Source organism: Chelmon rostratus, chromosome 3, assembly GCF_017976325.1.
Source record: "Chelmon rostratus isolate fCheRos1 chromosome 3, fCheRos1.pri, whole genome shotgun sequence".
Classification (NCBI taxonomy): Eukaryota; Metazoa; Chordata; class Actinopteri; order Chaetodontiformes; family Chaetodontidae; genus Chelmon; species Chelmon rostratus.
The window spans coordinates 9344781-9368407 of NC_055660.1; the positions used below are offsets into that span (position 1 = coordinate 9344781).

Sequence of the window (23627 nt, forward strand, 5' to 3'; positions counted from 1 at the left end):
TTGTTGCCACGTCTGCATCATGATAACAAAACTCACTGTATGTCATTCGGTCAGCTGTGATGGGATGTGAAACGCTCGTCCTGCTGCTCTCAGCCTCTGTGTACACAACCCTCATCCTCTCAGTTTTCATTCGCTCTTTCTTGCCAGTTCAAATCTTGTAACAGATATCTGGCTAAAATTAGATAAGACAGAGTTTTGAGGAAACAGAATCATAATCCCAACAACAAGAATTGTTTGGATAGTTATGCTATTGTATGGCTTAAAAATTGTTGATATCTTCCCGTTCTCAGCTTTAGCAGTGAGTTGCTTGCATGCTTTACATACAAAATTCAACACTAGTGCAATGTTAAAAGGGGGAGAACAGCAATGCAGCTTGCAGAAAAGGCGTGTGAAGCCAGATTGGACAAATTAAAGGTAAACATGTCGGACTAGAAGTTTATTGTGGAGCTAGCTAACAGACTCAAATATTCATAAGACAGCCAATTAAAAGTCTCCAATAAACCTGCCTATAGATTGTGGGGGGAAAACTGAAGCACCTGGAGTAAACCCACTTGAATAATGGAGGAATATGGACACTCCACATGCTCCTGCAGTGCTGACCACTGTGCATCTGGGCTGCCCATCTGTGCGGTTATCCCATTAGAGAGTGTTCCCAGGGAAGCATTCACATAAGTAACAATATAATGACTTTAATTCAAGATCAAGTCTTTATTTTAAGTGCATATTTTGGTTGCCTTTGACATGTGATGGGTACTCCTCACTGCATGGAGTTTAATATCATACTATCAGAGTTTCATCATCATCATCATCATCATACCAGCCTCTCCTAATGTTCTGTCAAATTGTGTGTGTGAGTATGTACCCCGCCAGTGCTTTTAAATCAGTCTGATTTTTAAGAAGATAACCTTTTTAGGGCTGGAGTATTGTCCACCTTCTCGTCAATTGCAAGACATAACAGTTGAAAGTTGGAAGGATTGTGGAAGCAAGGTGGAGATGTGATTATTCATTTGTTATTGCAATGATGCTTCTGTTTTGTGACTTGGAGTGTTACTTTGTAATCTTTAAAACTGCATTGATCCCACTGTATTTTTTTTGTGATTTATTGCTTTACCGGTAAACGGGGAAGCTGGACACACACTCAGGCATTTTATTTCTGGAGTACGCAGAAATGATTAATGAGCTGAGACAACTGAAGTATTATTTGAGCCAACACACAAAACAAGAAACCTAATTAAGAACAAAGCTACAATTTGGCAAGCATTCCCTGCCAAACTCAGCAGGCCCAGTATCTGCAGGCTACTGATGAATTGACCAGTGAGAATGCTGCTTTCTAGCACTGAAAACATTCGCTCAACAGCAGCAGTTGGTAAAACAAGCAGCACGATCTCCACCTGTGAAATGTTCATTTAAGTTCTAGTTTTTAGTGTATTGTTATTAACTAAAAATGTGTTGTTATATTAGAGTTGTTTCAGAGGTGTTTCATTTTACATATGTGAGGGAGGCAGAATATTAGAAACACCATTCAGTGTAATTCAATGATGCAGTTCGTCACCGAAACTCACACAATCTAAAATGAACGTACACTGAATTAAGCTTGAAGTGCATCCATGAGGAACACAAGTAGTGTGTAGTTAGTTCAGTCATATACAGAAACCATGGAAGCAACCATCCAGAAAGAGCTGTTGTTGGACCGGGAGGCTTAATTCGCTGGAATCAGTGTGCACCACTGCTGACCCGTTACCTCAAGTCACCTGGCATCTTGTCGTCTCATTTCCTATTGAAATCTCCAAAGAGAACAAACCTGAAAACCCAAAAAGGGATTTTACTCTCCTGTAGACAATAATGGAATAGTTGTGGAATAGCTTTTACAACAATCAAACACATACTTCGTTGATGATGATGAATTACTAATTTTACATGTATATTTTAATGAAGTATTGAAGGAATTAGCTGTTGTAAACAGTCAAAAATATGCAAGGTCGTAATACCCTACTATGCTGCAGTTACAAGTTTTCTTTTTCCTCACTTTATTTCAAAACTGCATGACTGAATTCTATATATCAGTGTCTCGCCAAGAGGAATAGAGTGTTTATGCAAATGCATGTGCCGTGCTTTCTTTTTTCGAATAAATCCTAAAAACTCTAGCAGATGGCCCATTTTCCTCCCTGTGTATTGTGTCATTCCAAACCTTTTGAAACATCACCATCTTTCCCCAAAAGTCAGTCCTGGGGGCAGAAGGAAACAGTTGTTTGAGTTACTCAGGAAGTAAAGACGGGAACATGACTGTACACAATGCGTGCTTCACTGTGCATACTAGACATCCATTTGTAACCACACAGTACAGTACATATACTCGCACATGCACACACACACACACACACACACTCACAGATACAAACAAATGGAAGCGCTACTACCAGTCATACAGTTAAAATACAATGCAAAAACAATAAATTGCCAGTGCAATTGCTTTTTAACAAAATTCTGAACTCATCCTTTATTTGCATTTTATTTGTCTCGCACAGTAAATAAACCATTTTCTATTCTCCCTCTGTCTTCTTTTGTTCCACTCATAAATCAGTCACAGAGTTGTACACAGCAGATGGCAGGACATCTCACAAATTACAACCATTGAAATGTGACTCAAGCTCTTCACCAAAAACATGCTGGGTGAACAAAACACTACCTTGGAATCTGTGGAGGTTTAGGGCAGCCAGGGAGAAGGGTCCAGTAGCATGGACAGCGACGTAGAACTGTCTGTCTGCTTTCTTTAAGTTGAGCCTCTATTGTAATGATGACAGCATTTATATTTGAATGAGCTCATTTTTAGCAGCATGAATTTTATCAGGGCTGCCACTAAAAACTATTTTCATTGTAAATTAATCTGATATTTATATTTTTCAACTATTTGTTATAATTATTTCATCTATAGACTGTCAAAAAACAATGACAAATGTTCATGACAAATCATTAAATGTATTCTTTTGTTCAACTAACGGTCCAAAGCCCAGAAATATTTACTTTACAATTATATAAAACTCAGAAAAGCAGCAAATCCTCACAGAAGGCAGAACCAGAAAACATGGCATTTTTGTCTGAAAACAACTTGTAAATACAAAAAACCCCAAATAATTATGAAAAAAGTTGAAAATTTCTAGCAATCAACTGTAATTAATAGACTTATTGCAGCTCTAAATTTAATATTCAATTCTTTAAATGTTTAAAATCACATTAAACCACTAAAAATTAGAGCAGGCGGTTGCAGTTTGTTTAAACTGTCAAATATTTGCAGTTTATGAATGGCCATTATGACTTTGCACTTATTTTATATACATTTACATGTTTCATGTTCACATATATGTGATATGTTATGTGTCTGTTTTTATTTATATTGTTATAGTTATAGTGCTCACAGATACAAGCAAATGGAAGTGCTAACAACAACAATATGCAATTTTTTTATGTTAAAATATGAAACAACAACAATATGTTGCCTGCATAGTCGCTTTTTTAAAAAACATCTCATTTTCTATTCTCCCTCTGTCTTGCTGTTTGGCTGGGCTCATGCATCACACACTTACACACACAGTGCTGTACACAGCAGATGGCAGGACATCTCTCAAATTACAACAACTGAAATGTGACTCATGCTCTTCACCAAAAACATGTTGGTTGAACAGATTTGAGAGAGAGAAAGATCTTACCTTTCCTCTGAAAAAGGCTCACTCATGTTGTGGGAATACTTTGGAGTTTGGGGAGGGTCAGGTAACACGGTGGAAGGCTGACTGACCGCTCAGTAGCATGGACAGTAGCGTGGAGCCGATAGTCAGAGCTTACGGCCATGAAAAGCTACTGTCAGACTCTCAATTTCTCTGTGGGCAAGATAGGGAGTCTGCTGGAGCTTTGATAGTCACATTCGCGGTCTCTTGGGAGAGTTGCTGTGCAGGTACCTGTATTGTAGCGGAGCTAGCAGCTCGATTACGAGAGCCAGTGCACAACCATAGCTGTGCTGTTTATCTCGGTTGATATCGCTGTTCATTCTGAATAACTTTTTAAGCTCTGAATACAAGTTCTCGTTCATATGCGACACTGTTTTTTCTGAGGCCGCTTATCATTCTTGTTAATGCCAGGGCAACCAGCAGCAATGTGTGAGAGGCAAAAACTGGGGCTAGAGGGATTTTTTTTTTTTTTACCCCACATGACTTTTGTTGGAAAAATCACCTGTATTCACAAAACATGCTTTCAAGAATCTATTTTATGCGTACAGTGAAGAAACATGATTAGGTGTGAAGTCATCTTTAAACCGTAAGCAATAGCTATAGGCTCATAACTCACACCAATGATCACTTGGACAAGTGGGTGTGTTGTTTACATGATCTTAGCCGGACCAATGCGGAGGCACTGAGACAATGACAAATGGTTTATCTCAGAAATGTATCCCCATTTCCCCACTGTAGTCGATTTCTGTATGACTGCATAGCATTTGCTGCTAAACTGTGGAGTAGAATGTGCTGAATAATGGCATTATAGATGACAGTCTCTTTGACAGATGGCTGTCTCTCAGCTGTTTCTGTTTTAGCCTTTTGATAATTTTATTTTGCTTCCCGCTTATCCCCTGCATCATCAGAAACTATGTTTTTACAGGTTCTGAACGTTTAGTTGTGTTCATAATGTGGTTATATGACAAATTCAGTGTATTCAGTGAGTTTATGTAGAGTTTTACAAAAGCATTTATTGACAGGGTCCTGACATTTAGAGAGATTTCCACCAACAGTAAACTACATCATGAGTCACCAGAGCATTCACTGTCTGTGGCAGTGATATAATAGTGTTGTGCACTATGATTTGCATGTTTTGCTTTCAATTGAGCCTCTATTGTACAATCTTGATTCCAACACGGCTGTGACGCTGTGTTAACCAAATAAAACAGAATGAATAAGAAACTGCAACTGGAGGGCTTTATATACACTTCAAGTCTATTTTTCTGACAATATATGCGTGAACACAAGGGTGATGACCATTAAAAGGGGCACCAAATGAATATATTCATCAACATTTTACAACCTAGATGGAGCAGAGAGTGCTGCTCTCTCCCATTATCATCACTTTAACTTTGTGTGAGTGTTTGTAATATGTCTGTCTTGAACATTTTGTCGTGGTTTGGTGTATTAGTGAGATGGCTGTTACATTTCCTGACCCTAAGTTGTCCAGGCTGTCATTTCACTGCCGTGCTGTGACATAATTCCCCCAACCTCTCCTATTCCACCGCCCCCTGGTGATCAGGCTGCCTATAACGATCTTGCGTATCCACCATTGGATGATATGAAAAAAGAAACAATCGGCCAACCCTGCTTGTTAATTCACAATTTGCAATGTGTAAATAATTTTTTAGTTTCATTGTGCAACTGTTCTGGTTTTGTCAGAAGTAAGCTAAGTCTGTAACAAGGACTTCAACGCTCCTCTCCATCCCACCCCTCAAACCACACGACATGTATAATTCAGAAAATGTCAGAACAGACAAATTACATGCATCATTGCCTCAGATTCTGTCAAACTACTGTGCATGACAGATTGATGAGTCGACAGACACACAAAGCTTGATTCATTGTTCCTGTCCAGATTTCCTCGTGGGGACTAAAATGTAATGACACCAGCATAAGTGAAGGCCTGAAAGTTTTTGGAATCTAAAGGATTTAGGAGAGAACTATAATGTTTGGGTTGTGGTTTCATCAGTAGTGCCAGGTTCCCAGATTTCCTTCTGTTCATCCATCTTAACTCACTGTGTGTAGTATTAAGGGCCTCTGGCCCAGATCTGTCATTCTTATTCACATTCTTTATTCCCTTCTGCCTCATCGACATTGGCAGTAGACTGGGCCAGTCCCAGCTGGCCCATTCTGAAATTGCTTACTGTAGAAACACAACCCCACAGTACAACAGAGTGCTACCCCCATGCCAGCTGTTCAGTTCTCACATTCACCTGATATAACCCCGCTGAGCTTTAGGGTTTTAAAAACCTGTAATGAAAAAAATATTCCAAGTGAAAGTGCAGATTGTCTAAAGAACTGTACAATTGAGACTCATATTGCAGAACTCACCTCCATCTCTGGGGTTTATCCTTTCACTTCTCTGACTTCTGGTTTTGCTGTTTTCTACAATACAGAGATGTGACTTGAAATAAGGTAGCCGGATAAGCTGAAGGAGTTGAACTTCAGGTTAATTTTATCTCCACCTCAGACTCCCTCAAAAGCTTCACTGAATGACAAGTAGTTATGCAAATGAAGAAACGCATTACAATTCTCCCTGAATTTACTGTCACCTATCTCAATAAGTTTGTGGAGATAAATTGTAATGGTGGAGTTAATTAAGAAAGTTAATTACAGAAATGTAAGGTTAGAGAGGTGGCCAGCCGGTAAATTTATGGTTTACTGGAATCATTGACTGTACTTTGTTTTATTTTATATGCAGAGCTGAGATTTTCTGACTGTCAACAGTGCCCTGACATCCACGAAAACCTTGTTTTGGGGCCGGTAGTTTTTGTCTGGGCTTCATTTTATTTTGTGTAAATGTCTGTGAGGTACAAACCTCATGATGAAATATGGTCTCTGTGAGTACTAATGTGTGAAGGTTATTTGATGAGTAGGGAGCGATCCATGACAGGTTATGTTGTTAGTAAAAAATAAATTAAGAAAAACATAGCCCCTGACACAGTTGGAGTTTGCTTCCGCAGAGAGCTGTTTTCAGTGGTTGATTGTGTTTATACTACACAGTGTTCAAATGGAAATGTTAACCTCGGAATAAACATTAGTTTATAACAAGGAAATATATCCTGGGCCTCAGTATACTGCAACTGGTACTGTGATCAGTCATCTACAGGCTGTTTGCAGGTAAGGCAAGTACCTTTCACCATGGTCCTGAGCACTGGCACCCCATAAATGTGCATGCACCTTCATGCCATCTTCACATAGTAAGTTTGCTGTTTGAGCATCAATAATTGCATAATGACACAAAGGACAGTAAGTCAGCCATCAGGAAAAAAAAAAAAGGTTCAGTGGCTGGTGTGGTTGCTGTGACAACAATCTGACCCTTAAGATAACTTATTGTTGACCTAGGGAATACCAAGTGTACATGAAGCATTCTGTTTCAGTGTGAACATCACAAACAATCTTTCCTAAACTCCTCTTCACAGAAGTGTCTGTGTCACTGTAGGAAAACCCAGGAGAGCTAACCTGGACTAAAAACTGCTGGCATCACAGAAAACACACTGTGCACACAGTGGGTTAGCAAGAGAGCGTATGTGGCCACAACTACCACCTATGGAAGACAGTGCTGCTCTAGAAGGACTTCCATCATCATTAGAAACCCATCTCATCGATGTGCTGTTTTACCAACCTGTCAGCTTTGGAATATTTGTGCATTGTGAACTGTCACAGCTGACATCAGCTTTTCACATTCTCCTAACCTTTGATCTGCTTCTGTTTCCAACAGAGACCATGACGACCGCCACCTCCCCCATCCTGTTGAAATGGGACCCCAAGAGTCTTGAGATCCGCACCCTGACTGTGGAGAGGCTTCTGGAGCCCCTGGTCACACAGGTAGTTTGGTTAACTCTGTGATGCAAATGTAAAAGAAAGAGGAGTGGCCAAAGCATTGAAGTTTGACAGATAACTGGACCATAGTGTCCCTCTGAAGTTGGTCAATATTTTGTAATATTCAGACTAACACTAGATAAGAACTGAATCCAAACTCAGATACTTATTTGTAAGTTTGACGGTGTGAATGGTGATGGACAAAAAACACACATAGCTCAGGATGGGACCAAAATGGATTAGTTTCTCATTGCACCTTTGCTGGATCACTTGTTACAAAGATGCTAAACTGATTTGGGTTGCTGCCAAGGTCTTTGGCTCATCGCCACCGACTTTGTTTGGCTTTCCAGCTGAACAGATGGCTGAACATGACTTCGGTCACTAAGGCTCGCTGTGACAGTCTGTGACAAGGGTTGGGAAATCATTTAGATTGTGCAGATTCTGATTCAGCTGCTGGAATTTGTTTATTGAATCTGGCCCAAATTTGACCATATCCTGGTTCAGATTACCGTCATATCATTTGAGGGAAAAAAAGCCCAAGCATGTTGTAAGTAACACTGACCGGTAGCTTCTGCTGTTTTAGACTTACATGACAGAATTTTCACCTGATCTAGAGCATGTGTAAAATTTTTGAATGATTATTGATTAGGCTCTAATCTCATAACAGCTCGTAAGTCATATATAAATGTTCCAAAGAATAGCTTGGGTTTTTTAATTGATTTTTCATACTGTCTTATGAGAACCTGAATGTGCCATCAACTGGATTACATTCCAATAGTTACCAGTTATAATGCCTAACTTTGTCAAAACTCAAATACCATATGTTTACAGTGGCGAATTGCCTATTTCAAGCATATTTAATCTTTAAAAATTCATTTTCATACTGTGCTTATGTGAAGAGAAATTCAACGTCTCCCTGAAAGGTACTGGTGGAAGAAAACATCCAGAAATCTAAAAATCTTTCCTCTGCTTTGGGAAATAGATTAAACTCTGTACGCTTAAGAAACTTGGCTGGCAAAGATGTTGACTACTCGGCACAATGTCACTGTCCCCATCTGGAGCAATACCAGAGACTGGCACATTCCCGGTGATGACTCTGATGTGATCACTGGGTGTACCAGCAGCCTCCCCAATGGCGTAATGTTCTTTGATAGGCTGCGATGTGCTTTTTATTGAAAGTTTTTAATCAAAGGCCTTTCTTTTAACCTAATGCATGGTTTGCAATGTAGCGTTGGCATCTCCTGTGTGGCTTGTGTCCACACACCAACTTTTGATGGAGCTGTTGATGGAGTCTTTTGTTGCTCCTATATCACAATATGTTTTCAGTTGCAGTTGCTTCAATTTCTATATTTCCTGAGAATGCTTTACAATGCTATTTTTTCCTCAGTTCTGATTCACTCTGTTAGGCTGATGTCAGTGTCTGTTTGATGGGTTTTAGCTAGAAGATGTTTCTTTATTTCAGTCTGCAGACAGAAAATACCCTGTGGTACACATTGCATTTTCCCTTGTATTCCCTTGTATTCGCTCATTCTTTGTCAAGCCACGGGTATTTTGCTATCCATTCATGGTAGGGGCCTGCATGGATTTCAGATTTCAACCTAAACTCAACCTGGCTTCACAGGCTTTTTTCACAAAAGACATCTTGACATGTCACAGTAGGAAAAGCAGAGGTGTAATAATTGATGAATCCCATTTCGGTGTCGTGGTATTGTGCATGCAGACTGACTATCACACCGTCACGGCTTACTGCGACACTTGAATATAACAGATACACTGTTAATGTTATTAGTAACATCCGTGAAAACTAACCAAACCTTCAGTCAGAAGCCACTTGAGGTCAGTGAATAGATACCATTGTGTCACGCAACACATTTAATTTTTATTTACTCCTGACAAACTGTGCCAACAATTCTGGGCCGGATGTGGAGAACGTAGCACGTGTAATGACATGCTGAGTGCCCCTGCCGGCAGACCAAAACCTTACCTGTCCCTGATAATGCAGTTTTCTGCTACTCAGAACTGCAGAAGTTGCTGAGAAAGCAGGTTTTCATCAATGGTCAGACTCCTTTTAACACATTCTCATTCCGGTGTTTGCATGGTAATAGAATAACAGATCACACCTCTGCAACTTTCCCTTGCTTCCCAGAAATCCCACTGCAAAGTGAAGCAGACTTATTCACAGTAGTAGCTAAACACTGACTCCAGGTGGGACTGTACCTATTTATTCCAGAAAGACATCCTCAGCAGTGATCCCATTTCTCCAGGATGGCTCAATAAGCTGCTTCATTGCAGGTAGCGGCTGACCCACTGGCAGTGGTGAATATGTGATGTGGAAAGGCTGGATTTTCTCACAGCCTGACTCGGAGCCCAGCCTATTTCCTTCCCTAGAGAATGTTTCAGTAGCGATTGTAGTCTTTTTGCCAGCTTTACTTTTTACAGCAGCAGTATGCAGCCCTTTTATTTTACCTGTTGTCAACTTTTTATTTGTGCTTGCTGGAACCAAGCAATTATATTGTGTCTGGGTGTATTTTAACTTAAAACTGAACCTTATTTAACCACTTTTTTCAAAATCAAGTCATGAGCAGGACTCCCCACTCCGTCTGGTTACCCCTCATTCATTATTTGCAAATTCGATTCCAATCCCTCTTGATACTTATTTATTTATTTGCCTTTTTATGCCTGTCCACCAATGGATGGACAATATGAAATTTATATATCACCATATTTTTTTTTTCAGTGACATATTATTTCACAGTATTACAAAAATAAAAGGGATAGTCCATTCAAAAAATGTTTCTACCTGTTTTTGCTTCATTAGCAATGTAAGGGATGTTGTGGAAATTTTGTTGCTGCTTCTGCTGGTGAAGAATGAAATAGAGACTTCTGCCGGCCGACAAGTTTTTATTTCCTTTGCAAAGAAAAGGTCAATCAACATGAGCGGTCAGGATGAAGAAAGACCCCGAGCATGGGGAAAACTGGACATTTTATACTTGTGGGGAAACCCACCCCTGGGGTGTGTTTCCCATCCTTTGTTTGCTGCAGAGTCGGCCCCTTACCCAGAGGTGTGTATTCGTACCTTTGTCCCTTGCAGGTATAGGTACCGACCCCCTGAGATGCGTGTTAAACCGTCTAGACATAAATACAAAAGCATTTGGATATTGTTAAAGGGGCAAAAGGGAAGAAGGAAGTCTCAAGTGGTTGTCAAAAGGATTTGAGTATTGATGAAGAGACAGAAGGGAAGTTGTGTGTCTCATGTAGTTGAGATGCAAGGGACCTTAAAAGGGTTTAACATTTGGTAAGACGGTGGGAGGTTGTGTGTCTCACAAAGAAACTGAAATTGCCATTACAGGGAAGAAAGAAATATTGAAAACCAGATCTGTTTATTGGCTCCAACAACAGTGTTTTGGAAGGAATAACCTCCCCCATAATGTAGATTAATGAGTAAAAGTAATGTGACTCATTCTCAGAGTTAGGCAAGGGGTAGGATGAGGCATTTCAAAGCATATTTTTGGCAGAAAAGCCAAAAGTATATTATATAAGTATAACAGTCAGTGTACCAGGGGACGTTGTGAAGTACATTTACGTATGATAGCAACAGACACACATTCTGACACTGCATCCAGCAGAAGAGGCTTTCCTGAACAAAATCAGCTGAGCTTGCACATTTTCTCTTGACTGTCCATTTAAATGCTCCAACATCGCTCTGGCTTGTGGGTCTACAAAAGAGGTTCCTAGCTGCAGAACGTGCTAGCACCAAATTCATCAGGCTTTCCTGCAAAATAAACAGTTATGTACCCATAACACTAATGGTAACATTACTAATTATGACAAATATTATATCTACAATTTATTTATATTATATTTAGTCTTTGTTTCTCTTTCTCCTCTGTTGATCATACTGTATATATTTTACATGTTATTATTGTTGTTGTTACTATCGTTACTATTAATATTGAAAACTGACAACCTCTTACAATACATGCATTAATTCATATTACTTCTTTTTCTTTGCATACCTGCATGTCGTTAATTATTATAGAAGTCATGAATATTTCCCTTTTTTTGTATTCTTTTTTATGCAGTCACCCCTTCATACACTAACACTGTTTTTTTTTTGTATTCATTTCATGATTTCTTAATTGTTTGTTTGTTTATTTACATTTACATAAGAAACTGCTCTGACTATGCTCCACCCAGTTTGTAGCAGCTGGAGCTCCATACGGGGTACTTGGACGGTTCTCTCTGGCTCTGGCGGCAGGGGGAGGGAAGGCTGGGTCCACTTTTTCTTCATATCCTCACTTTTCCTCACAGAAAGAAAATAACCCAATCCCTAAAAATCCCTGCCTAAGGAATAGTTTAATGAGGGATCAAGCCCACAATGGGCCCGCCCCCTCCTACAGGGGTCTGGGGGCAACCCGAAGGTGGACTGATCAATCTAAAAATAAACACACATGCACACACACACACATAAAGTCATAAGTCATAATGCATTCTTCACCAAGTTGAATTTAAGCTCCAGCAGGACAGGGTAATCATTAGAAGTTTACAAAATGAAAGCAACACATGAATGCTTCATAAAATTTGCTCTTATTACTTTTTAAAACTTAATCCATGGTAATACATGGATGGCCTTGACACACTCAGTTAACAAAAAAATACAAAAAGCTGCTGTGCAGTTACACATGAAATTACATTCATGTTGTTTTCAAAATAAGAAATAAAAGTGCTTAAATCAACAGTGAGAATTTTCAGCATTGTAAACATAAGCAGTTCATCTGATTGCCATTAAATGAAATGTCTTTGCAAGTTATCATCCCATAGTATCCTACTCTCATGGTTTAATAGATAATATCTGCTGGCATCGGTAAAGAATCCTCCACTGTTTTTAAGTCTTTTGAGTCATTCGGCTCCATGTAAAATCATGGATCATTTATGTTAAAGTCGACTTGCAACCCTTTTTGATATTGTCAAGTTAAGGCTGATTCAGGTTTAGGTCATGTGAGTCTAGTCCAGGCTTCTCATTGAATTTGCTTCCTGTCTTGTTTGGTGACATTGAAAAATGCCATCCACAGTGATGCAGACTTAAAATCTCTCCAGTGCTATGATGTTCAGCTCAATGTCAAATGAATGCCCTGCTTTGGAACAACATCTGCACAAGCATTCGTTGCATGCTAAATTTCCTAAGACAGCACAGTACATGTCAGCATGTAGTGCTGCATTTTTTAACAAACAAACATAACATGCTTCAATGCAAATCGGAATCATCCTTGAGACCATAACTGCAGGAGCCTTCTTGCTTGCTTGCTTTTGATAGCTTCATTTTGTCCTGAAACAGCTCCTTTTGTGCCTACCCTCTCACATACACAAATTTAAGTTCATAAAAAATATGAAACATATACAATAAAAGCATGTCAAGAGATGGCTGATCAGAGCAGAAGTTGAGAATGTGTCTCACTCCTGACTCATTTTATTGGATATCCAAGCACGAATTATTGCCAACCATCAAACATCACCATCCGTCTCCTTATCCCTGCCTGTATAACTTTATGGGTTTTGGGCTTATTTGCCTTAATTGGATTACATAAAAACTTCAACTGAACCACCATTACTGTTTGCTTGGAAGAAAACCCAGACGTGCATTTTTCAATTGGCATCGTCACTCTAGTTTGAAAAGCATTGGCATCAAATATCTGAACAAACCCACCTGAATGGAATATATACTCTAAGTTTAGATGAGCCCAAATTTGCAGGTAGACAGTTTTTAAAGTCCAACCGAGTGGGTTTCCAATCCGACTTGCGTTGTGAGTGGTCTGTCAGCCACATCCCGTGTTTGTTCTCATGAGTGGTCATCAAAGTGGCAGGTAGGTAATTGCTTAATGTTAGTGGGACAAAAGGCTGATGAGCCTCCTCTGTTAACACAGTGATCATTATTCCTTTCTATAGCAATGCCCGACAGCCCTTCCTGCAAATTGTATGTCTGACCATCAAACTCATTTTTATTTCAAAAATGATGTGTCTTTCCCTGACATCTTAATTTCTTTTTATTGAAATCAACTTTGCTGTTCTTGCAGCAGTGATGCTAATTTAGACAGCTTCATTCTGAGTGTGTAAATTCCCTACACAATGCTTATCGATTTACCCAAAGGATAAAGAATTCAGATGTAGGTCTTTTGTCAGCCCAGTCTAGAAATAATTATCTGATGTTTTCAGTATTATGATCTAGGGGAGTTTTGCAAGCAGTTGCTTCACACTGAGATTTAAACTTAGAGACATTTCGTGGTATTCGTCTTTTAACTACTTTTTACTAAATGATCTGTATGTTTATTTACTGAATGTTACCTTTCTGAATTGATGGATATTATACTTAATACCGATTCATCATCTACTCCACTGCACACTGACAGTAAAATACAGCAGCAAAGATCATATTGCGGCAAAATGCATTCAGCACAGACCTATGGGAATGAGCACCATAGCCAACCACGGTAGTTCATCTTTTCTGCAATTGCCTTGGAAGTGTGAAGCGTTTTCGGATATGAACAAGACACTGTGATTGTTTTTCCTGTCAATTTGGATGATTCAGTGTTTTTGGATGGAATAAAACGTTGCCTCAGGAGGATAGACAAACAGGCTCACCCTGACATTGCTTGAGATAGGAGGCTCATTTATCATGACCAAGCTTCCCTCACCCCTGCTAGAGTACTGGGCAAGTCCATAGCTAATAATACTGAGGGGCTTACTTTATCACTGTGTATGAAAGCAGCATGCCTCTGATATAGTAAACATTTTTTTATACTGCAGGCGATGGCAATATTTTTTGAAAGAATTATAGAGAAGTAGCCTTGAGAGGCAGGTAGAAGGAAAAAAGACAGGCACTCGAAGTTGGGTTTCATTTACTACAGTCTAGACTTTATGTATGTTGGTATGCAAGCGTGGGAGCCAAGAGCAGAAACAAGCTGACCAGAATGGTATATATGGGTATAAAAAGTGGAGAGGCTTTGATATAACCACAGAAAATGATGACAGAATTTGAAACATCAGCTTTAACTGTCTTCACTCACAAGCAGGCAGTGGATACCCTTATGCCGTGTTGTTTTGGCTCTTGAGGTCTTTCTGGATGTACATATTAATATGAAACTTTGAATTAAACTTTTGCCGTGTGAAGCTATTACTTTGAAAGACATAGTAGGCTTCTGGTCTTAACGGTTCAAGGTAACATTTCATATGGCAGTTGAAGAAATGAGTTACATTGCATTGTAGGAAACATCATACAATCCTTTATGAAAAGAGAAAATATATTGAAGCTACTCCATGGTTCTTTTGTCCAACATTTGTGCTGGACTAATTCCTATCTCGCCAGTGAATGTAACAGAAATATTTGTTTGACAATTCATGTATTTGTCTAAAACAAACAGAAAACCTATTCATTATATGCCCTCGTATAGAATACAGTACAAGGAATTTGAAATAAATTCAGTCTGTAATTCCTTAATAATAATTTTTTTATTTATCAGAACAATGAAGGCAATATTACATAGTGTCACATTATTTAACATTTTTGGCATACTTCTGCACACGAATGTATCTAAACAGTTTAACTGATGAAGTTTGAAAATTTTAATAAACAAATCTAGCTGCCAAATAAATTGTGTCACCTCAGTCATGGACTCTTTGTGTCTGCTGTACAGGCTAATACTGACTCCACGTCCATGTATTATAGTGTACTGACAGTGAGCATTAAACAAAGACAAAAAAAGAAAAGAAAAAGCAAGCCTTGCCATTCCATGTGTCTTGGGGCTTGTCCTGCTGATACAGTAGATTTGGATTTGTCCTGTGGTAAAGTGTGCTGATTCCAGAACTTGTAACTCTCACATCATGTAGTTTCCCGCCTGAAATCGTCTCACAGCAGGAGCTACTAATAAGGCGAAAACTCTCCGAGCCAAATATTCAGGGTGAGAGGTGTATCAAGGCTTTATCAAAGCTTGCATGTCTACTGTCAAACCTCATTTTATCAGTGATAAGACAGTTTTTTCTTCTCTGCCTTTCTCTGTCTCCCTCTCACACACAAACATTGAATTTATGTATTTTAATCGTCTCGTTGCTGTGTTTGTTTATTTGCTTCCACTTCTTGCTCACCTATTCCATTTCATCTTAACTGGTAATTTACAGGAATAATGCTTTGTTTATCTGTGTTTGCTTCACTTTATTTGTTGTGTGTGCTTATTGGACTTCTCTTTCAAAGAACAACGGACAAGACCAACTATAAATATTTCCAAAAATATTTCCAACATTTCCAAAAAAACAGAGACAGCCTGCAGAATTCTTTCAATGAACTAGTCAATAGGAGTTGTCTATTTATTTCTTTAATAACAGGCCTGTTCCTTTCCTCCAGTTTTTGTACACTAAAAACAACAGCTGGTTGGTGCTTTAAATCAATAAACTACAGCAATAAACACATTTGCTGTAAAATGAAAACCCTTTACCAATACAGTCAACATTAAAGTTTTGGCTAAAATATAACCAATTATTATTATTGTTATTTTTCTTATTTTCTTTTAAATTACTTCTCTTCCCCTGTATTGAAATACCATGAGTATATTTCTGTGTTTATCTCCCACAGTGGTAGAAAGTAACTATGTGCATTTCCCCAGCTACTGTATTTAACCACAGTTTTGCAGTTGTTGCACTTTACTTGAGTATTTCCATTTAAGACTACTTTGTACTTTTATCCCACTACATTTCAAAGGGCAGTATTTTTACTCTACCACATTTATCTGACAATTATAGTTACTTTTCACGTCCACATTTTACAAAAAGCAATGAGTTGTTAGCAGTTCCACCAAGGAGCTATTTCCCCAACATTCTTTTTTTTCTTTTAAAGCTAAGATGAAAGAAAAGCCAGGAAAAAAAAAACATACAGATCTGTGTAGCAGAACTCTTTTTCCTACCCCATTGATTATTTCACAATGCCTCTGCTTTATATTGTGAACCTTTTGAGGGCCCTGACCAGTATGTTGGAAACCACCACTGTATATAAACCAAATAACTACCTCCAACTTGACCAGCTACAACACAAAAATGCTGCTTACACATTGATGCTCAGTATTCACAATCTCATAATGTCATATATAATAATATATCACTGACAGGGACAGAATGAGTGAATGAATGAGAGGATTTTCAATGCATATTTTTACATTGTTGTATTGGTACTTTAATTTAAGTAAATAATTTCAGTGCATCTTCCGCCACTAGTCTGACATACAGTATCTGCTATTGGCCCTGTGTTTTATTAAGTTAAAGGAAAGCCAGGCTCAGGGCCAAGAATGCAATACAAATGCTAGTTTTGCCTTCCTTTTCTTAAAGTCTTGCAAAGACTATCATTTCTGCCATAAAACACTCCTAACTCTAACAATTATTGTCTCTTTTCTTCAGCCTTAAAATTGTACATACATTTTGTTCAAGATGAATCTGTAGTCTGAATTTGTACTACTGCATAATGACTAATTACTGTCAAAGGTCTTTGTGCATTGAGGCTGTTTAATCATTATGCAGTTGGATGCAGCAGCTCTGGCTTTCTTTTACACAGTTAGTCTTTGAATTTGAATTCTTGCTATTGTGATGTGCATGCCAATTAGATTATACTGATGCTCATTAAAACGTCCTGTCTGAAGTATTGAATTTAGCTAAGAAGATGAAGACTCTTGCCATACTTTTTTTTTTTTTTACATTTGACATGTTTCAGTGTTGGTATAAGTGCACTATCTTTAGCTATCCTCAAATCCAAGTGGGACTTACTTGGAAGAATTTGTATATTTTATGTAATTGTATATGCTGCCTTTGTGTCGTCTTTAATCAGTCAGTCTGACATATCTGGTAAACCCAAAAGAAAAAGTTTTAGCTCTTACAGGGTTAAAACATGACATGAGTAGCACTTGTACAAAACAAAGTGGATTTACCCCCTGATCTCTCCGCCCTAATTCCGCCTCTTGGACTGGATTTCCCCAATTGGGATGTTTGGCCATTGACATTGTGCCTCCATGTGAGGCAGGGAAGAGCCTCTCTGCTGCACTGACTGTCCGCTTTGCCGCACCAGACATATCTATCAAGAAGTGTCCTAGTTATGGTTTCTTCCTTTAGGGGCTTCTGTTTCACCTGGTTGCTTTTGATACTCTAACATGGAATCATTCATGGTGAGTACTAATGCCAATCTCATCAGTGCAACTTGCTCCTCGTCATGAATGTCTTTGAAGATTCTCATGTATCCAGGTCGTGGCACTTTTAAGTACTTTACAAAAAGAGGTGGACCAGCTTGAGGTTCATGAAGATGTTTCACCTCTCACCCAAAAGGCTTCTTCAGTTCTAAATGACTGTTGGGGAGTCCCAGGCATTTATTCCCTTGTAGGGGCGTCCATACCATAGGCTTATGTGACCCTGTGATGATGGCTAGGTGGGTCAGTGACTCACATGTGACCGCAACGACTCCCAAGGTATGAATGAACTTGCAAAAGGATAAATGCCTGGGACTCCCCACAAGTAGTTCAAACTGAAGAAGCCTTTTGCATTAGAGGCAAAATGAATGTTTGATCTCAGAGGCCATCTCTTATGTATTAGCTCTGTGTCTCAACAGAGCTGGAAGGTGGTCTCCTCTACATGTACAGCCGAGTTTGGTCCAGCACTGTATGAAGATCATCAAATGTGAATAATAAACAGTTATGCGCTGTGTGTATGCACTGATAATTGTGCTGCCGCTGCAGGTGGTTCCCTTTCATTGTCACATAGGTAGAAGTGAACACTGGCTTCATAATGAAGGCCTTTAGGAACAAGCCCTGTTATAAAGCACTGAGAAAAAGCGTGAGGTTACCAAATATGGTGAATTGACAGACAGCATAACATGAGCAAAGCGCTGCATGGTTTGCTGCTTGTCAGTATTTACATGAACCATTGATTAGTTGATTAGTTTGGGGTACATGGCAAAAAGGTACTGTTGTGAATGTATCCTTATCCTTCTCTTGCTTTTCTCAGTTATTAACTTGAAAGCTTTTCTTCCTCATCATATTGGCATATTTAACTTCACAGTTTGGTAAAAGGCTAGCAGGGCACCAGAAGGGCAGAGTTGACTGTCAGCAGTGTATGCTTTAACCCCCTTTGTTTTTGTATATCATGCAAACCCAACATTTGGCTCCTAGTATTGGCACCTGACACACATACACACACGCGCGCTCTAGTCAAGGGGCTTAACATAAAGGGAGGGGAGACGACGGCGGCAAGGGGATTAAGGCTTCACGCTGCATCACTGTCATAATCCATTAAGCTAGCGGAAAAGGAGGAAGCTTGGACCTCAAACAGACACTTTTGGAGGCAGGAAGGGATGCTGTACTTCTCATTGAAACCACAGCACAGTAGCTCTCAAAGTTAGGTCACTTTGGGCACTGCTATTGAAGATGAACTAAGTTCGGAGAGTAGTCCTAATTTTCATAGTATGGAGTCTGCTTGTTGAAAACAATAGCATCTTACTTTTTAGCGGAAAACAAAATAGTTTTTGATTTTATTTCATGACTTTGAAACAACATCTACTGCATTCATGCCATTTTCAGATATTGTCAAGTATTGTCCGGGTCTTGGGTGCACTGAAGAAATGGATCTAGTATGTCTTCTGCTTCATTTTTGAAAGCTAAGTACTGAAAAAGAAGGGAAAAAAAATGGATTTGGAGATGTGAAGTCCTCCACTATTTATACTCTTTTATATCCCTTGTTTGAATTTGGAGGACATAATTTCTAAGAGGCTTTGAACCCTTTGAGAGGCAAGATGTTCAAAGGCAGTCTGGAACTCCTGCTTCTCGGCATGCTGTTCATCGGACACTTGCCATGTTACAGGAAGCAATCCTTAATTTAAGTTTGAAGGGAGAAGCAAGGAAATGAATTGGACGGCTGGAAAAACAGTGACATCTCGTTAAGGGCAAAGTATTTTCCAAGATGTTGTTTTCCACAACAATTAATGTGGTGTGATACTTACACAAGTTTAAGGGTTGATTTTTTTTAAACTTGAATTAAGTTTGCAACAATGAGAAAAGCACCCTAAGACATAAATCATGTTCACACCATAGGTCCAGTATGTTAGATTTAGCATCTAGGGGTGAGGTTACAGATTGCAGCCAACTGAATACCCCTCACCTCGCCCCTCCCTTTCCAAATGTCTAGGAGAACTAGGAGAACCTACAGTGGCGTGTCCCACAATTTGAGAAGCACTGTGCCAAGGTAATGTAAGCACAACGATTCTTATTTTCAGGCTATAATACACTAATGAAAACATACCAGTAGGTCCCCCTAAATCTTACAGACTGGTCCTTTAAATCTTTGTTGATTTGACATGCAAGCACCATGAATAAAATAACATTCTGCTCTACTCTATTTTTGGTATCATTATGTAAGGCATGTGACGCATTTGGTCACTGTCATTGTGGCTTCAGTTGGTCCTCCTGCATCACATGATGATCGCAACAATAACTCGGTTCTCAGATGTTTCTGGTGACTCACACACCTGCTCCCCTGAGAATGTTTAGCATTTATCTTGCCTTTTGTTGAGACCAATAAAAATGTACATGTAATATTTAATGTATATATATGAAAATGTTCTTTTTCCTCGTAGTGAGCTCTCATAGTCATGAATACACACAAACATGTTTTTTAATGCACATCACAGGCAGGAAACCCCAGTGTTAGACTCCTGTATCTTTTGCCATTTGTCAGTCCTGTTTTTCCTGAACATTGGCTACAACTTGACATGTAAATATATTTGATTTTGTGACTTAAAGAAAATGAATGCTGTAAACTTTATTTTCTAATGGTCATATTGAATGAAGAAATGGCAAATGGATATTACAGATTTAACATCACCACCTGATGATATATAAGATGACAGTGTAGAGACAAACCATTTGAGATCGAAAATTTACAGTTTTACTTTAAGTGTTGCGAGAGTTCATATCTGTTTTCTATGATTGTATTTTCTCTTGGATCTTGGGAACTACATTAGTGAAGTGCACTTGCCATGAGTGCTTGTACGATTCCCTTTTAACAAACTTTTGCCCATGTGAAGGTCTTGTATTCAAAAGCTTGGCTTCATCACACTTGAATTGGACCCAAAGCATGTACAACCTTCCATTTTCTATTTCTGTGTATTCTCTTCGAAACGAAAGATTTAAATATATCAGTCTTCACAGAATAACTGAAAAGATTGCAGCTGGCCAGTGCATTCATTTCTCAGTTAAACTGGCAGTAATACAGCAACCTCACAGCAATTTTTCTCTCTGGAGATCTCTCGTAGGCTCTTGTTAACGTGTGACTGATAATCAGTGCAATGTTGTTTCTATTCAATTCAACATGTGAGCTCTGCAGGAAAGCAGTGCTTTACTGGCACATACATCTCTTGTTCTTTGTCTCAGAGGTTGTTTATACCTGACACTAACACGTGTCAGGTGATCAGATCACAATTGGACAGTTCTAAGTACATTGCTTCACACCTGGCATTACAATGCATCTCCTTATGCATTTCAAGTAATAAACATACATTTTTTCCTTTTGTAAAGACCAGGTGCCTTGCTGTTTATAACCAGCGTGGTGTCCTAACATACAAATGCTGCAACAAAACTGATAACTTTCTACAATGAAAGTAACAACTAAATGTATCGCATTTAATGCCGAATTAAAGAAGGCACAAATTATTATGAATGTAGCCGTTTCACAAAGTTTCTCCTTACTCAACAGCTCCCATAATTGTGTGTTTTTTTTAAGGAAGTTGGGGGATATTGTGGTCACTAGTTCAGTGGTGAAATCAGTTAAAACAGACAGTGTGTTCATAAACATCTGCTGCTTACAGTATCTTGGCAGGTAGAGAGCCCAAACTCCTAACTTGCTTTACAGTGAACCAAATGGAAATCAGGCAGCGTGTTTAAATAATGGTTGAATGAATGAATGTTTGTGTGTACTTACTTAGCGATGTCAGTTGAGTAGACAGTCCTTCAGTGTGGCTGAGGACACATTTGTGTACACACTGCTAAAGTAAAGCGGCCGTACGTGGCCCATACCACCTCAGAATATTGTGTGAACGATTAGCTATCAATGTGTCCTCAATGCATCAGGGATGCATTCACACCTGTGCTTTGAGCTGTTTTGGATCACCCAAAACGCAAGTTAACGCCAGTTCTAAATATGGCCTGTTCTGAGCCTTATTTTGTTTGTCTTTACTCCATGTAGTGTTGGTGCTGTGTCAGCACTCTCCTTTCTATACACACAGAAGTATCAACTAACACACACACAAATGCACAGTGCATTTAAACTGATAAAAGGTGATGATATAGTAAGTAATACTTTATTTTTACACAGTAGTATGATAAGGATGACAACTGTGTCATTATGCGGAGTGCCCCCTGTTAGCTTCTGTCTTCTCATTACCTTTGCCAGTGCCTTGGGGTCAGCGCTTGTGAAACACACTTTCATCTGTCTTCGGGCTGTATCTTTTGACACCTTGCTATGTCAGCATATGGCTTGCCACAGGGTTCTGAACAGCAGCCATGCACAAATGCTGGTTGTCTGTGCTCACTCTGCTTTTCTCCCGTAGACAAATACACCCCAGCAGAACAGATTGCCTGAGAAACACAAAACACACCTGTTTTTAGCATTATTTTCACAAACACAAACTCAACTAGCCCCTGTGCCGTCTAGTCAAAAATAATCCTGATTTTTCTCTGGTAATCAACTAACAATAAGGCACTTTTCAAGTTTTTCCAATGACCAATTGATAAATTAAAATAGAAATTCAAGTCAAGATTTGGGTGCTTAGCTTTTTTCCAATTGACTGAAACTGACATTTAACACAAGCTTTTGCAACACTCACAGCACACATTTTAACAGGTGTTACTTATAACATTGATGACAGCTCCGTTTTATTCATGCGTCCCAGTAAGCCAAGAGAGAGTGACGGTAAACCAGCATGCGCAGTACCAGGACCCTGAAACTGAAGCAGCTACATGGAATTGCACCTGTGATTTGCCAAGTGTGCTGTGTCAAAATATCCTCCATTTGAATATAGGTAGTCTATAAATCCAATTTCTATATGATCAGGAATATCCTAAAAATAGAGCTTTAAGAATGTGACTGCCCTTTATGAAATGTTAGTTGTCTTGTTTTGCATTCACAGCATCACTTTTTGCTATGTCGAATTTCTGTGTTTGATAAAGGAAACGCAGCAATTTTGGAACAATTCATTACAAAATAGCAACATTATTTGAACGTTAATGAACCATATGAATGTCAAGGAAGACATGATCTATATATACTGTTAAAATTATTCTAATATTCTTATTAGCTATTTATAACCAAAGGTGTCACTACAATAAACCCAAACGGTAATCCCACACATGGCTTTAGGTGATTGAAGAGCATCACATTGCTGTGATGTCACATGACCTTTTCTTGAAAAACTGTTTTGTTGCAAAATTGAAATCCCTACATTTGCACAATCCATATATACGAGGCTGCATGAATACAGTTACGAATGAGAAAACATAGTTTGAACCAAATCTGTCATCTTTAAAGTGACAGGAACGTCAAGGCTAAAGTACAGCTCATCCTTGCAATCACCAAACAATTTACTTTTATCACCAGGGACAAAAGGAAACCATTTTTTTCTTTTCAACACAATGCAAAAGCCTGCACACTCCTACATTTCAAAACCTTCACAGATTAAACACTGAAACATGGAAACTCTTGTATTTTAAGTATGACAGAAGTTGTCAGTTGCTTTTAAAACACCAGTTATGCTCATAATACAGTAAAGTTTGAAATATATAGATTAATGTACTATTTCATCAAAAACCCTGTTTTGAGTTGTTTTTAAAGTAGCTGAATCGAATTGAATAGCTGCTATCATAAACCATTTAATACTGCCCTCTGTTACTTTGGATTTCGTTCACTTTATCTCTTTTCAGTTAGCAGCTCTCAAGGCTGTAATTTTCTCGATATAGTTTTATAATTTACCAT

General features: G+C 38.8%; 1 protein-coding gene across 1 annotated transcript in view; it reads left to right on the forward strand.

Moving 5' to 3' along the window:
* ctnna2 (catenin (cadherin-associated protein), alpha 2) overlaps nt 1–23627 on the forward strand; it is a 312264-nt gene that overhangs the window by 19040 nt on the left and 269597 nt on the right. Inside the window, exon 2 of the mRNA XM_041964876.1 lies at nt 7486–7592. Within this exon, the coding sequence (XP_041820810.1) occupies nt 7491–7592 (102 nt within the window). The 5' untranslated portion in view covers nt 7486–7490. The remainder of the gene's footprint in view (nt 1–7485; nt 7593–23627) is intronic.